A 15,130-nucleotide genomic window follows, 5' to 3' on the forward strand; every position below is an offset into this window, starting at 1 on the left:
ATATTTCATTTATATTTCTTGGTCGGCCTTCTCTTGCCTGTAGAACAAGGCAAGAAACAGAAACAGAATATTTTTCTGTCATTGTGGTGTTGCCCTTTTCCTCCCCTATCTCTGGGTGTGTTTTTGATGCCACTGTCTGCCTAGAATTTAAGAGGGAGATAAAGATCTTACATTGAATGTTTCCACACTGTTGGCAAATTTTGCATCTGCAAGCTTCTCCATCAGTACTGAAATACGCCGGTTCAGCATCTCACGTTCTTCATCCATACTCTGAGCCTGGCACAAAAAGCACAGGAAGCATGAAATAATTACAAATATACCTTCAGTAAGTGTCAAACATGTGTCCCAGTGTCCCCTCTCAAGACTTTGGACAAAGAAAAAGTTTCTTACATGCCTCAAGACTTGTTTCTATCACAATGTCCATGTTTCTAATAATTTAGGCTTCAACATGAGAAACACAGAAATGCTTCCTCTCTCACCACTGAATGAAGCTTTTGCTCTAGAAGACAGTTAGTCTGTTGTGTGGAGGAGCAGTTGTCGTGTAGTCTAAAATAAGACCCAGAGAGAGAAAGAGAGAAGTTACTCAACAATATTACAATGTATTGCAGTACACATGCATTATCCCACATTCTGAGATTAAGTAATGGAGCTATCCTTAGCAACTATCATCATAGGTCTAAAAGCTGAGACAGATAGTAAAAACAGAGATCAAATTTAATTTCAAAGCTTATCTTTTCAAGGGCAACAGATCAGGGTCGGCAGATTGAGCCTTGTTCGCATTGATTAGACTGAATTACACTTTCAGATCTATTTCCATTGCATAGATAAATACATTCAGGTTTAACAACAATGCATCACATACATTTGCAGTGCATTTCATTCACTCCAACAAACACAAGTAGCATCCTCAAGTACCCATTTTGTTACATTTCCTCACTAACTGCATTTCAGTTTAGGACGTGTGAGCCCAACTTTATGTTTAACCGGTTAATCGATTGAGGAAAAAACTAATTCCGCAGCCTATTAAGTATAACATGTGGAACCCCAAACTGCATATGGTGATATTCTGCTATAAAAACTTAAAAATGTAATCTGTTTTTTTAAATGCAGGTTAATTTTCTGAGTCAAGTGTTTAGCCCACAAACTTTGAACATATTCAAAGCGATAGCATAGCATGATAGGATGTTGTCTATTTGATTCATATCACTTCAGTCTCCTAAAAAAAGAAATCCACTATTCCATCCATCTTATTGCAAAGGTAATCTAAACACATGCTCCAAAGACAAACACACACAATGTTTTTATATCGACGTGACTTAAATGATCTGTGTGTTATGTATAGTGACTGAAGGAGGTGTTTTCTGTGCATTTTTTACCTCTTAAACCTCTCGGTGAGGTTACTAAGCTCCATACGTGTCCTCTGGAGTTCTGCCTCTAAAAGCTTTTGGCTGCTCATGAACTCCTCTCCTAAACACTCCATCCTCACTGCTGTATTCAGCAGACTTTGAGGCAGACCATCATTCTGCTCCTGTACTATCCTATCAGGACAGAACATTGAGTGAGACAAAGTACCTGAGCATTTTATTTAACACATTCTGTCATTACTCTCATTTTACACATTGGGTGTAAAAGTCCACAGGTCAGTGTTATTCAGAATGTGAAACAAGTTAATCTATGTACAATATTACAGTCATGGTTGTTACTCGGACTATAACTTATCAACTAACAAACCCAAAAGAATTACATCACACTTACATGATTCTACCCATCTCATGTGGCTTTTCCTGTGTAAAAGAAAGAAAAATTACATTCAGAAATATTAATGATGCACAAAGAATAAAGTGAAAAAGTTAGCTGAAAAATTAAAGCAACAAAAAACATCAATTGTGAATATAAATCTGATTACCATTAATTGGGCATGATAACCAATATATTGTTCTGTGATAACTACTACTAGTGTCTACATTGACATGCAAACTAGTGCCCAAAGCAAAAGGCAAAAAAACCCAGTGGAACATTATTACATAACCAGTTAATCAAGCATGTATAACAGGGGTAACTACTGACATAACAATAATTAGTTTATGGACATACTGTCATAAATGATTTCATGAATGAGTGTAGACTTAACCCCAAGAGAAATGTCGTACTTTATGTAATGATGAGCCGGTGAAGCTGGTCTGTTCCTCTTCCTGACTGAAGGGGCTAATATTCCCGAACTCCAGCTTCCTGTGTGACGGCGGACTACCAGCAGAACGCCCCTTTAAATTAGTGTTGTGGTCATCGTCACTATCATTGTTTTTGGACTGAGTCTGGTTGAGATACGATTCAGGGTGAGGCCCTTTTGGATGAGATGTACTATAGGAATCTCCATGGTGATGGTGATGGTCTGGACTATGATGGTCTCCATGTTGATGATGATGGTCTGGGTTGTGGTGGTCTCCATGGTGATGGTGATGTTCTGGACTATGATGGTCTCCATGTTTATGATGATGGTCTGGGTTGTGGTGGTCTCCATGGTGATGGTGATGGTCTGGACTACGGTGGTCTCCATGGTGATGGTGATGGTGATGGTCGGGACTATGGTGGTCTCCATGGTGATGGTGAACTGTTGGACTGTGGTGGTCTCCATGGTGATGGTGATGGTCTGGACTATGGTGGCCTCCATGGTGATGGTGATGGTCTGGACTATGGTGGCCTCCATCGAGATGGTGATGGTCTGGACTGTGGTGGTCTACATGGTGATGGTCTTGACTGTGGTGGTCTCCGTGGTGATGGTCTGAACTATGGTGGTCTCTGTGGTGATGGTGATGGTCTGGGTTGTGGTGGCCTCCATGGTGATGGTGATGCTCTGGACTATGGTGGTCTCCATGGTGATGGTCTGGACTATGGTGGTCTCCATGGTGATGGTGAACCGTTGGACTGTGGTGGTCTCCATGGTGATGTTCTTGACTGTGGTGGTCTCCATGGTGATGGTCTGGACTAGGGTGATCTCCATGGGGATGGTCTGGACTGTGGTGGTCTCCATGGTGATGGTCTGGGTTAGGGTGGTCTCCATGGTGATGGTGAACTGTTGGACTGGGGTGGTCTCCATGGTGATGGTCTTGACTGTGGTGGTCTCTGTGGTGGTGATGATGATGATGGTCTGGACTGTGGTGGTCTCCATGGTGATGGTGATGGTCTGGACTGTGGTGGTCTCCATGGGGATGGTCTGGACTATGGTGGTCTCCATGGTGATGGTCTGGATTAGGGTGGTCTCCATGGTGATGGTGAACTGTTGGACTGTGGTGGTCTCCATGGTGATGGTCTTGACTGTGGTGGTCTCCATGGTGATGGTGATGGTCTGGACTGTGGTGGTCTCCATGATGATGATGGTCTGGACTATGGTGGTCTTCATGGTGATGGTGATGGTCTGGACTGTGGTGGTCTCCATGGTGATGGTCTGGACTATGGTGGTCTCCATGCTGATGATGATGGTCTGGACTGTGGTGGTCTCCATGGTGATGTTGATGGTCTGGGTTGTGGTGGTCTCCATGTTGATGACGATGGTCTGGACTATGGTGGTCTTGATGGTGATGTTCTGGGTTATGGTGGTCTCCATGGTGATGGTGAACTGTTGGACTGTGGTGGTCTCCATGATGATGGTTTGGGTTATGGTGGTCTCCATGGTGATGGTCTGAACTGTGGTGGTCTCCATGGTGACTATGATGGTCTGGGTTGTGGTGGTCTCCATGGTGATGACGATCACAAATGCCGGTTAGGCTGTGGTGTCCACGGTGACGTGGTGTAGTAACGTGCTCAGTGTTTGGGTGGTTGCTATGCCGGTGGTGACCCTCACAATGATGAGTTGTGTTGTGGTGGTCTCCGTGGTGATGATGATGACCTCGTCTAGGATGATCCCCATGGTGACGAGCATGGCCGTGGTGGTCTCCATGACGATGGTGACGAGCAGGGCTGTGACGATCCCTATAGTGATGGTCTCCATAGTGATCTTGATGGGGTGTGTTGTCGTGGTAATGAGAAGGCTCGTGTTGGTCACCATGGTAATAAGTGGGACTATGGTGGTCTCCATGGTGACAGACAGGACTGCGGTCGTGTCCTTGGTGATAACTTGTATTGTGGTGTCCATGGCAATGGTGATACCTTGGGCTCTTGCGGTCACCATGGTGATGATGATGAGTAGAAGTGTGATGGTCTCCTTGGTGATGGTGGTGATGGTGTTTATGAGAAGGTGAATAGGAGTGATGCTCAGGAGGAGACCGTGACTGACGTCTTTTCAGACAGCTAATATCCGTGCAACTTCTGGGCCTGTGACACCTGTGATTGGGTGAGTCTGCAGAACGGTGACTGTGAGGGTGGTGGAAAGATCTAGAGTGAGACATTCGAGAAGAGTGCTTGCTGGTATGGGAGTACTTGCTAGAGCTAACTGAGTCTACACTGGCAGGCCGACTCCTCTGCTGTCTGACCTTTTCAGTGCTGCTGTCTAACTTACTGGATCTAACAGAGGACTGCCCCGAGCTGCAAGGTCTTTGAGCATCTGTAACCCCAAGAGTGGTGAGTCTCATTGGGCTGAGCACCTGCCGAGTGATCTCATTAAGGAAGGCAGAGAACTTCATTTTTTCTTTCGTTAAATTCTTCCTGCCTTCACCTTTCCGCCTGTCTGGTTCATTTTCATCTTTATTTCCACACCATTCTCTTTCTTTGGGTCTAGTGAGAGCCTCCATTGATTTGGCTTTGCGGAAACTTCCTTCGTTTCCCAAGCCTCTTTTGATCCTCTTTGTGTTCTTTAGGGTGCCCTGGCTGTGGCCACTGTGGGAGCATTTGCCTTTCTCTTGATCCTGTTTGGCAGGGAACCTGTTTAGATAACGTTTTTTATCTATCAAAGGGGCGGTGTCGTCGCCTTCTTCAAAGTACCTTTGTTTTCTGGAAATGTCCGTACAGGACTGTGAATGCTGGGCCTTCTTAAGTGGAACACTATCTGAACACTCACTGCTGCTCTCAGAGGACAGGCTGGAGGAAGAGGAAGACTTTGAAGAGGAGGAAGAAAAGGAAGAGGAGGAGGAAGAAGAGGTAGAGGAGGAGGATGTTGATGAAGAGGAAGAAGAAGAAGAAGAGGAGGATGAAGAGGAACCAGATGAGGAACTCAAAAGAGTTTCTGAATGAGAAACATGCCGTTGGTTTTGCTTGTGATGGTACTGGTGAGAGTGAGAATGATGTTGATGGTCAGGGTGATGATCACTGAAAATACTGTCCTCTGCGGTTGAATTGGTGCTATTTTAAAAAGAAAACATCTGTGTTAAAGATGCACTGGATACCAATGATAATGCCAATCATTTTTGTAATAACAGAGCACATTTATGAATCAAAATTCTATAACAAATGAACTGAGATGGACATACAGTGCTGCTACTTTAATGTTTCTTATGTAAAAAATAAAACAAAGTAAACACACAGAGTTGAAATATCTGAGTCTATTTAAAAATTAAGCAGAGACTCTATACATACATCTGTGGAAGAGAAGTGATGTCCAAACTTACCCATGGCTATCATTATCGTCCAATTCATGTAACCTTTGCTGGTCGTGGTGATGATGATGGCCTTGATTTTGGTGATGGTGCTTCATTTGCCGAGATTTTGAGTTAGCAGTGTTCCTGTGCTTGTGGTCTTTTTCAGGAGGATCACACATTTTGGATTTATGATCTTTGACGCCTCTGGTGTCCTGATGAGGGTGTAAAGGTCTGAAATATTTTTCCATCAACTCGTGCTGCAGCTGAGAGTCGTCCTCAAACACTGGCAAGATGTTGATCCCTGGGGAATTCTTTATCTTCTTTACATCTTTGTTACGTAATTCAGCCTGCGGTGACAATTATTTTACTATCAATTCAGAAAATCCAACCAAAACATGGTAATATTTAAATTTTGGTTCATAGTATTATTTCAGTAAATGAGTTAAACATGATAATAATGAAAATGTCACTATGATACTCACTAAACTATTTTCTTGTGAATCAGAATTAATGCAGTGCTGCATGCAGTGAAAAGGCAACACAAAAAGCAAGACATGAAAAATTCAGCTTTGTAAAGTTACAAGCAACACTATAAAACATTTAATGTTATCTCATGAAGGTAATTGTAATTCAGAGAACAGCTACAGCGAAGGTAATTCAAATATTTTATTGTGATCTACCATACCGCCAAAATCTGTACTTACGTTCTCAAAGATGCTCAGGAATGACACAGGCAGTGATGTTCATTGAAACACAATGATTCTCTCTCAGCGATGCACCATCTAATTGAATTGGGAAGCACATTGAAAACCCACACACACTCACACATCAATATATACTCCTGTGCCATCCAATGACAGAAGGGCCAGTTATTGCATGCAGCTATTTTATTAAACTCTATTGTATACTGTGCCTGTATTTTAAAGATACCAGCATGAATGAGTAACATGCTATACTGTACATATACAGCATAACTTCAAACACAACAGACAGACAATCAGTGCATACTGCACGTGTATAAATTATATATATAAAGTTTCCTCTATTGTCATTGTTGCACATAATTCCATTTTAAAAGAGCAAAATATGTTGATTTCTTTACATGGATTTTCAGATTTTGTTTAATAAGCTACTCAAACGGTCAAACATTAATGTAATAACACATTTTCTGCAGTTTTTATTTGGAGATACCCTGAGCACATAGTGATATATGGATGTCTTAGGATCTGAGTCACTGTACAAGCCAAACAACACGGCTTCCAGCATTCATTCCTCAACAGTACAGGGATCCTGTAAGTGTGACACATCAAGAGTAGTAACAACAGAGAAAAAAGAGTCAAAGGTAAACCCTGCTGGATAACCTGAGGCATGTAAGTGGGTGGGTGTCAGATGTCACCCATAATTTAGTTTTTAAAACATTCATAAACACTAAAATGCTCTCTCAGTAGTCAGAATATGTTAGTGCTTGCTTTGTTAATGTGAAAACATTCCCGTGAAAAGGCAGAGTGATGAACCATAAAACTCTGAAGTTGAAAGGCACAAACAATATCACTCCAGAGGTCAACAGCTCATTACAAAGATCATTTTCTCAGTGAGGACTGTCATCATGAGAGCAGGGCAGAGGCACAGAAAAAACGTGCTGCTTACAGTATGCATGTTAACTACAAAGTGTCATGTTATTGATCAGGATGTCCCTATTGTGTCAGTGCAATGGGCAATCTAATAACTCACTTACTAGGAAATACATTGAACTCCAATAGAGTGACAGGCAATTACACATCACAAGCTATCATGATGTTATATTAAACCACTCATGGCTTATACCATTTTCATATGTCAAGAAATATATCAGACAATACTACACACAGCTTTGTGGTGTGTACAAGTGCCAGATCTGTCATCCTCGTAGTAATTTTGCAGCACATATCTTCATTGCCGCTGGCAGTTTTCCCTCACTCAATGTAATATGGCTCAGATCCACTGACAATCAATGGCAAAGCTACACTGCTGTGACTGTTTGGCAAATGCAATGGAAAGTTAGACGAGGCAACTAATGCTCACATGCAAACACATGGTGAATATTTGTAACACTGATATCTACACTTGACAGGGGTTATTACGAGGATTCCCAAGGACAGCATGTGACAAAGTTATATCATACATTTTGTCATCATAGGCCTAATAAGGAATGCAGTACTCCCCACCATGAACTACATGTACTTGTACATGTATACCCCCGTGGGGTAAAGTTAAAATAAAATAAAATAAATTAAAGACACACAAATTCTAAAAGTCATTCACAAGAAAGATTGCATGTTGAGTAGTAGCAACAACATACTATTTCTAATAGAATGAATGTGACAATATAAAATTAAGAATTAGTGAATTAGTAAAATATAATTTTGGCTCCTAATTTGAACACCCAACTCCTGAACTAATTATCTTATATAACAAATGATGTATGATATATAGCCATTTTAAGTTTGAATTGACAAACAATGATATTTAGTTTTTATGCAGTAGTTTATAGTGCAGAGAACTGAATTGCACTGGGAGCCGCAGCCCTTACAGTGAAGCCGCATAGGTGGTTCTGAAAAGAGCCTGTTTACAGACTGGACCCCAGTGTGTCCTGTCACTGAGCTCGCTGCCAAGGGACGTTACTGTGGAGGGCCTGAGTTGGATGCACCACCAGGGGGGAGTAGTGTGCAAATTATTTGTAGAGTAGTAGTGTCATGGTTGAGGACCACAGTGAGTCCATTTCTCAGGGGACAGGTGTGCCTGCACCTTCTCAGAGTGGACGTAAAAAAAGTACATGATGTTCAGCACAAGGTTGGGGTATGGGTTAGGTTTCTCCCCCAAACAATAACTTGACATGAGCCCTTTGTGTGAGAATTGTTTACATCTGAGATAATACACTTTCAATGAAGTTCGTTGTCTGCACAAAAGATAGGCTTTTTTTAAATCTTATTTCCGTCTTTGCTTTCTGAATTTCACCACTGCGTCTTATGTCAATGTTGACAATCTGAACATCTAAAAATATCTTCTAAAAAATACATTTCAGCGTTTCAAATACTGTCTTTTCTCAAAACAGAACTTCCCCAGGGTTATTCAAAACATATCATCCCAGAAATTAATGCCAGTCACGTACTGTATACACACAAAACTACACTGTATATCAGCTCATATTTACAGCACGGCATTGTGGTTCTTCAAAGGTGGTCTGAGCTTAAACCTTCCCTTTTACCTGCAACCTACTGAAATAAGGTACAAACCACATTATGTACGAATGTATTTATCTTTTTTTTTAATGAAGACGGACATACACAGTGTCTTGCCACAGCGATAAATTGAAGGACAGCAAGTATTACTGGCTGTCATGCCTTCAGTTCTTTTGTTTTTTGTATTATTCTTAGTGTTGTCAATTTAGTGCAAATATTGCTTCAAAAAGAAGTACAACAACTTACAGTGTAGTACACAAGGGAGCCTAACACTGCAATCTATTGTGTGGGATGTTATTTACATATCATGAATAGTCTGTGATAGAATCAATATGCTGATTACAGCCTGCAGCTGCTTCATGAGAACTGGGCGATGGACTAACAACATTTTTATCTGAACTTCTGCACTCACATGTACAATAAAAATATATTTCTTATAATGTTTAAAGACATTATTCATTCTCATGAACTAACATTTTATAAATTCTTCACTCTTGATTTTGCCAATGCAGAGCTGTAGATAATGGACACGATTCATGGACTTTAAAAACAAAAACATTCTAATACTGAAATTCTGTAGTATCCCCATTTAATATACAGTCAAAAAAACATCAGGAAAATGTACATACAGTTATGTATGGCAAATCTAAAACCAATGCACTTAATTTCAGAAGGAATGCAGACACCCATGAATAGTTATGTATTAATTACGTGTGGGCAATATTTGATTCCAGTTCTGAGGGCCACATCTTCTCTAAAAGAGAAATGCAAATGTCCACTCAAATCAAATCAGTAAGTGGAGTCAGTTTATAAACATGTAGACGTTATTGAAGGTTGCGTTGCTGATTATATACATTATGAATTTTCTGCCAGCAAAAGATGTTCTTTCAATATCAACAGTGTTTATTTAGTTTCTACTGAACTTTAAAAGAAATCAACTTACAAAGATCACTGACAAATGTTAGCTGGAATTATAAATATAAATATTACCCCGTCCTCATCATTAGCTTTTCAAAGAACAATTATTGGATCGTTCCTCAATATGCACCGGCATTGGTCAGCTTTGGAGTTTGTGGGTTGCTTTGCTTGGATCATAGAAATCTCCTGAATGTTGAGAGATTTTTTTATGGTCTGTAAAGGGCCGTGGCCTGATGTAAATGAATGTGGCCAGAGATTGCCTGCATTTCTAAAGGAGGTGCAGTGTCTCTTTCTCTTTTCCATTCAAGGTAAACGGCCCCCTCTGTTGGGCTAACCATGTATTGGAAAGTCCCATTTCTGCTCGTTATACACAGACTTATATTGTGTAACACAGAAGGAAGAGAAGAAATCAATGCGTTATCAGTTTTTCCCCACGCGGATGTTGGGATTAAGAAGAGGATCTAAATTGGGGTCTGAGCCAGCAGAGGCACGTCCAACTTTAGCCATGATGATTATCAATGTAAAGAATCCCAGAACTCCGACCAGAAGCAGCATGAAGACACGCTGTTTCCAGGACAGAGATGTCCGCTTTCCACCTGTGCGATTTCTGAAAACATAAAATGTGTTTTTATTATTTTTTATACATACATATTTTTTTTCAAATCAGACATCACAACGACATTTGTATAGTGAGTTATTCCTAAAGACAAAGCAACAAGATACTAACTTGAGAATTTGAGCAAACCAACTTAACGCTGGTCGTCGCCGGTACTTGTCATCGTCAAAGTCAATCTGTGTGACAGAGCTGTGACCAATGTCTCGTGTGTCGTAGATCTTTCTTGGTGACGATGCTGGAGGATAAGAACAAGTCAGTCAGTTAATCTTTTAACATCGAAAGCAACAACACATGTTAAACGTTGTGTTTGCGCACAAAGCTGGAAAAAAAAAAATAAAAGCATAAAGAAAGACACAGCTGTAAAGCAGTCAGAGAGAGTAAATACACAGGGCTTTTTATTGCTTTACCTGTGTGTAATGTAATTGTATCATGTGTAGTGGCAGTAGTTAAGTTTATCACAGCGTGCTCCTGCGTATTTGGATCTCCATTTTTACGGGGACCTCCAAGGTCTTCCTGTGCTGGATGTGAGACAGGATTTGGTAGTGGGCTGTTGTAGGAGTGGTTGGGGTAAATGTTTTTTTGTTCTTGTACTATTGAAAGAAAAAAAGGACAGAGTTTGAGACTGTGTAGACACCTACAAAACAGTCTATGATAAATATACATATATTGTTAGGTACTTAAAAGTAACATCAAGGCTCACCGTCAAATGTTGACCAGTCAGTATAATCAGTGACATCATTAGCTGTGGTCTCCTCAAGGACCTCACTGGGCTCTTCAATCTTTCAGTCAAAGATGACATTTTATTAATATCTTTAACATCAAATCTATAAAATTTACAAGTACAATCAGAAAATACACCGAGATCAAACGAGGGATTTAGCAACAATAGGCTCTTACCAGCGGCAGCCCTAAACCAGCTCTAGCCCAGTTAACAGATGACAGCTGTTCTTTCAGCACATCAGCAATTGGGCTGGCAAGGTTGGAAGGGGGAAACACTGGACCCTGACAGGTGGGACACTGGTATCCCGCTGGAGCCGTATGGAGGGGCAGCCGAGATGCCAAGTTATTAAGACAGGACCAATGAAATACGTCTGTGGAAGGAGAAAACAGTTTCATGTGACAGCAACAGGGGTGGAATGTCATTTTTCCAATACTGCGAGTACAACAAACAGAACTCCATTCATCTCTATTGTTTTGCATTTCTAGATATTACTAGAGGTAAGTGGAAAAATATGACAAACAGAAACTTGATAATCTTACCATAGCAGACCAGTCGGACAGTGTCTTGAGCAGTCAGTATATTATTACACAGAGTACAGTTGGGGTTGTAATCACTGTCCTGGAGCCATTGCAAATATGACTGCACGATACACTGAAGGGCAGCAAGTGGAAATACAGAATTTTAATGTGATGTTACAAGTTTGCACAAGCATACATCGCGTGACACTTGGTTCACCCACTGACCTTGTTGTGGTTGGAGACAAGGCAATGCTCGCACACATTTACCCGATGCTCAAAGCAGAATAAATTGGTCACTTTTCTCTTCGGACACTTGCAGAGACCCATAGCCACCCGCGCTGTGTTGAGAACACACAGACAAATGCAGGTTTGTTAAGGATCTATCCAGCAAACATTCCTCACTAAGGATCCTAGTTCTCGTCATTCTGTATGTTATAAAGTGTCTATTTAGTACGACTAGAACCTAGAAGCAAGAAGAATGTGTATAAAAATGTCTGTCTCCTGTCTAGCTATTATCAAACTAACAGTTTCTCTACTGATTTTAGCTACGAATGGACCTCATCTTGATAAACTGCATTACTGCGATACAAAGTCACTGTGATAGAGGACTTTAGCCCTATTTGCCCACTCCTATGTTAGTATCTCCAGGGATTTTTGTCTTTTCCTGAGCTTACAGACTTGTTACACTTTTCTAACATTTTCTGAGGTTTTTGTTGTAGCTTGCTGCGTGTTCATCATATCTACTTTACTAATGACCTTATTGTCAGATCACAAGTAGTGGGTGGGTCGGCAGTCCCAAACATCCCAAGATTTTAAGAGCCGCGATTTTGACAGTGGTATCATAATCTATAACCTTTCTATTACATTATCTGTGACGATATCGCCATGCAATTGGATTAATAGGCCGTGTAATTTACTTATTAGCTGATTATCACTGACCCCTGCACCAACAGATGCTAACGTTACTCATATTGTTTTTAGACGGATTTTTACTTCTTTAACGTTAACTGTAACGTTATAAACGTAAAGTGGTTGCACGTCGAGTGTTTTGATCGTACAAATTTCGCGATGACATGTGTCAGTTTTTCTTTTCAACTTAATGTTTCAACATAAACTAAAACGTCTTGTCAGCGATATAGCTAACATTAGCTGCTACCTTAGCTTGAAGTTATCAGGTGAGCTAACCTAGCTAACGTTAGCTGGTGAAGTTGAGGAAGTCACAACGCAAATGATAAATAGTTACATGTTACCTCTCACACAGACTTTTAATCAAGTCCCGTTCGCTTCAGGTAATGTGGTCATTAAAGCTTCCTTGTCAAATTCACATGTAAGGCGGCTCCGGGGCTGTCATCAGTAAACTTGACTGCTAGCTTGTTCCTTCCTCTCTCTGTTTATGTGCCACGTCTCTTCCGCTTCTGTGTCTTCTTCGTGTCTTTTTGTTGCAAACCAACATGTGCGTTCTGCCCATACAGTCTATGGTTCTGCCATCTGCTGAGCCGGAGTGCATGCTACTTTAAATCCTTTTTTAAATAGACGATTTGTTTTCAATTAGCTAATTCGCGGTATATACATAGAAAAGGGCACCGCTACAAAATAACTTAGACATATGGCGCACGGTTTAGCTATATGTACAGTTTGTAGGAAGGTAGCTGTTTGTTTATCATCTCCACACCGCCATTTTATTTTTTCCTTCTTCTCCTGTATGCTAAATGAGTTTGAAAAAGCATGCCCCTCATTACTGTACTGGAGGATGCTCTTTTTTTATTTAACACGCACAGGTGTCTAATATCATCCAAACTGTTTGTGCAAGACATACACTGACGTGTGAATTATATGAATTACCATAAAATGTGACCTCATATATATGTCTTCCAGTTTCTCTTAGAATCACAACCTTCAATCTATTTTACATTGTATAGCTATCCAAAGAGATTTATTAATAAAATATGGTTTATTTGCATGGAATATTTATCACTGGACATTATCACACCACATCTCTCGTTTGAGATTCTCACTTCATGATTCTAGTGGATGCTACCTTATGATTTACACACATTTAAATTGTCATTACTTTACATAAAACAAAGGCTACTTTACATTTAGACTATTAGCACATTTGACAATTCGACAACTGTAGGGATACTTATATAATTAAATTGTAATCCAACACAGTTAGACAGTTGACTTTTCCTTAAATTTGACTCCATAACACTACTTTGTGTGTGTGTGTGTGTGTGTGTGTGGTTTTCCTGCATCCTTTTTGCTGTGAAGTTTGGGAAAAGCTGGATTTTATAACGTAATCCTAAACTCTTTATTTTGAATACATTTGATTAAATTAATTTAGATAAATTAAATTAACTTAACTGATTGATCGTATACAGTAGGAAGAAGAACAAATCCATATAGCATAGTAACCTTTGAAACTAGAATATGTTTAAATTTATGAGCATCTACTATATACAATATATAACAAGAGGAATTTATATATCTATCTATCTGTATTATATATATATATAATACAAACGTATATATATATATATATAATACAAACATATATATATATATATATATATACACATGTTTGTATTTTTCCATAGAAGTAAATAATACCTAAGTATCAAAGTGATAAAACTAAACTTTAATTAATTTAGTGTAAAAGCAAAAAAGGCTCCCTGTTTTGCTGGGCTTTTGTCTTTTTGTACTTGGCAGGTATGCATCAGATTGCAGTTAGTGTGTTTAGTCAGCAGATGGTGTACAAACTGATAGCCAGTGAAGTATTGGCTATTATCGGAGTACACAGAATATTGGAATAAATCATTCACCAGTCAGCAGTGGCTGGGCAGATAAAGATATCAATCTTTCATCAGCAGAACAGACCCCTGGTTTCGCAGACATAGATTATTGATCTTCTATGTGTATGAGTGGATCTTTTAAATAGATGATCAATGATTGCAAAGGCCTGAGATCATAAGCTTGTGAATTATTGCAATGACTTAATTAAAAGAAGAAAAAGAACTGTTGTCTCAATGAGCAACATTTTGAGTCATTCTAGTGTAGAATGTCTACCAAATGTCATGAAGGTAAATGTAAATGGATGTAAAGTAAGTAAGTAAAAGTTGTAAGGGACTGTAAATGTAGGAAAAAACATAAAAAACTTCGCCATCCCTGATAGACATCATCAGGGTTACAAAAATTCAGAACACCTTGCACATGATAGCTCTCAATCCTGCTATGACAAGCGATTTTTTAAATGCAAGGTAATGACATCGATGTGTGCATGCTGCTGTCTGTTCATGCATAATAATGTCTTTTTGTCTCTATAGTATGCATGTATGCTTGTGTGTGTAAATGACCGTGCATGTATTTGAGAATGAGGGTACAAATCTTGTGCTTCACAGTTCACTGCACATGTGAATTGCCTGTGGAGGGAGGCAATGAGAGTAAAATGCGAAAATGAAAAAGCCACAGAAAAAACAGCTTCAAAGGAAGGAGTCAGAGATGTTCTGTACATCTTACAAGGTCTAAAGCACTGAATGTAATTATGCTGCATTAAATAAAAGTGGCTTAATGCAGCACTGAGTGTAAAAATCCTTCTTGAAATTTTGCTTAGCAGTGAAAAACATGTAGATTTA

The 15,130-nt window shown here is 39.8% G+C and overlaps 1 protein-coding gene across 1 annotated transcript; it reads right to left on the bottom strand.

Annotated features, from left to right (window-relative positions):
• Positions 1-9,297: 9,297 nt before the first annotated feature.
• On the bottom strand, positions 9,298-12,921 carry zfpl1 (zinc finger protein-like 1). Its single transcript, XM_046039823.1, has 8 exons — positions 12,749-12,921; positions 11,724-11,836; positions 11,520-11,631; positions 11,157-11,350; positions 10,960-11,038; positions 10,667-10,849; positions 10,371-10,494; positions 9,298-10,250 (listed from the first exon to the last, which is right to left on the bottom strand). The coding sequence occupies exons 2-8, from the start codon at positions 11,823-11,825 to the stop codon at positions 10,064-10,066; spliced, it is 981 nt and encodes a 326-aa protein (XP_045895779.1). The 5' UTR covers positions 11,826-11,836; positions 12,749-12,921; the 3' UTR covers positions 9,298-10,063.
• Positions 12,922-15,130: the final 2,209 nt, after the last annotated feature.

Source organism: Micropterus dolomieu, linkage group LG23, assembly GCF_021292245.1.
Source record: "Micropterus dolomieu isolate WLL.071019.BEF.003 ecotype Adirondacks linkage group LG23, ASM2129224v1, whole genome shotgun sequence".
Lineage (NCBI taxonomy): Eukaryota > Metazoa > Chordata > Actinopteri > Centrarchiformes > Centrarchidae > Micropterus > Micropterus dolomieu.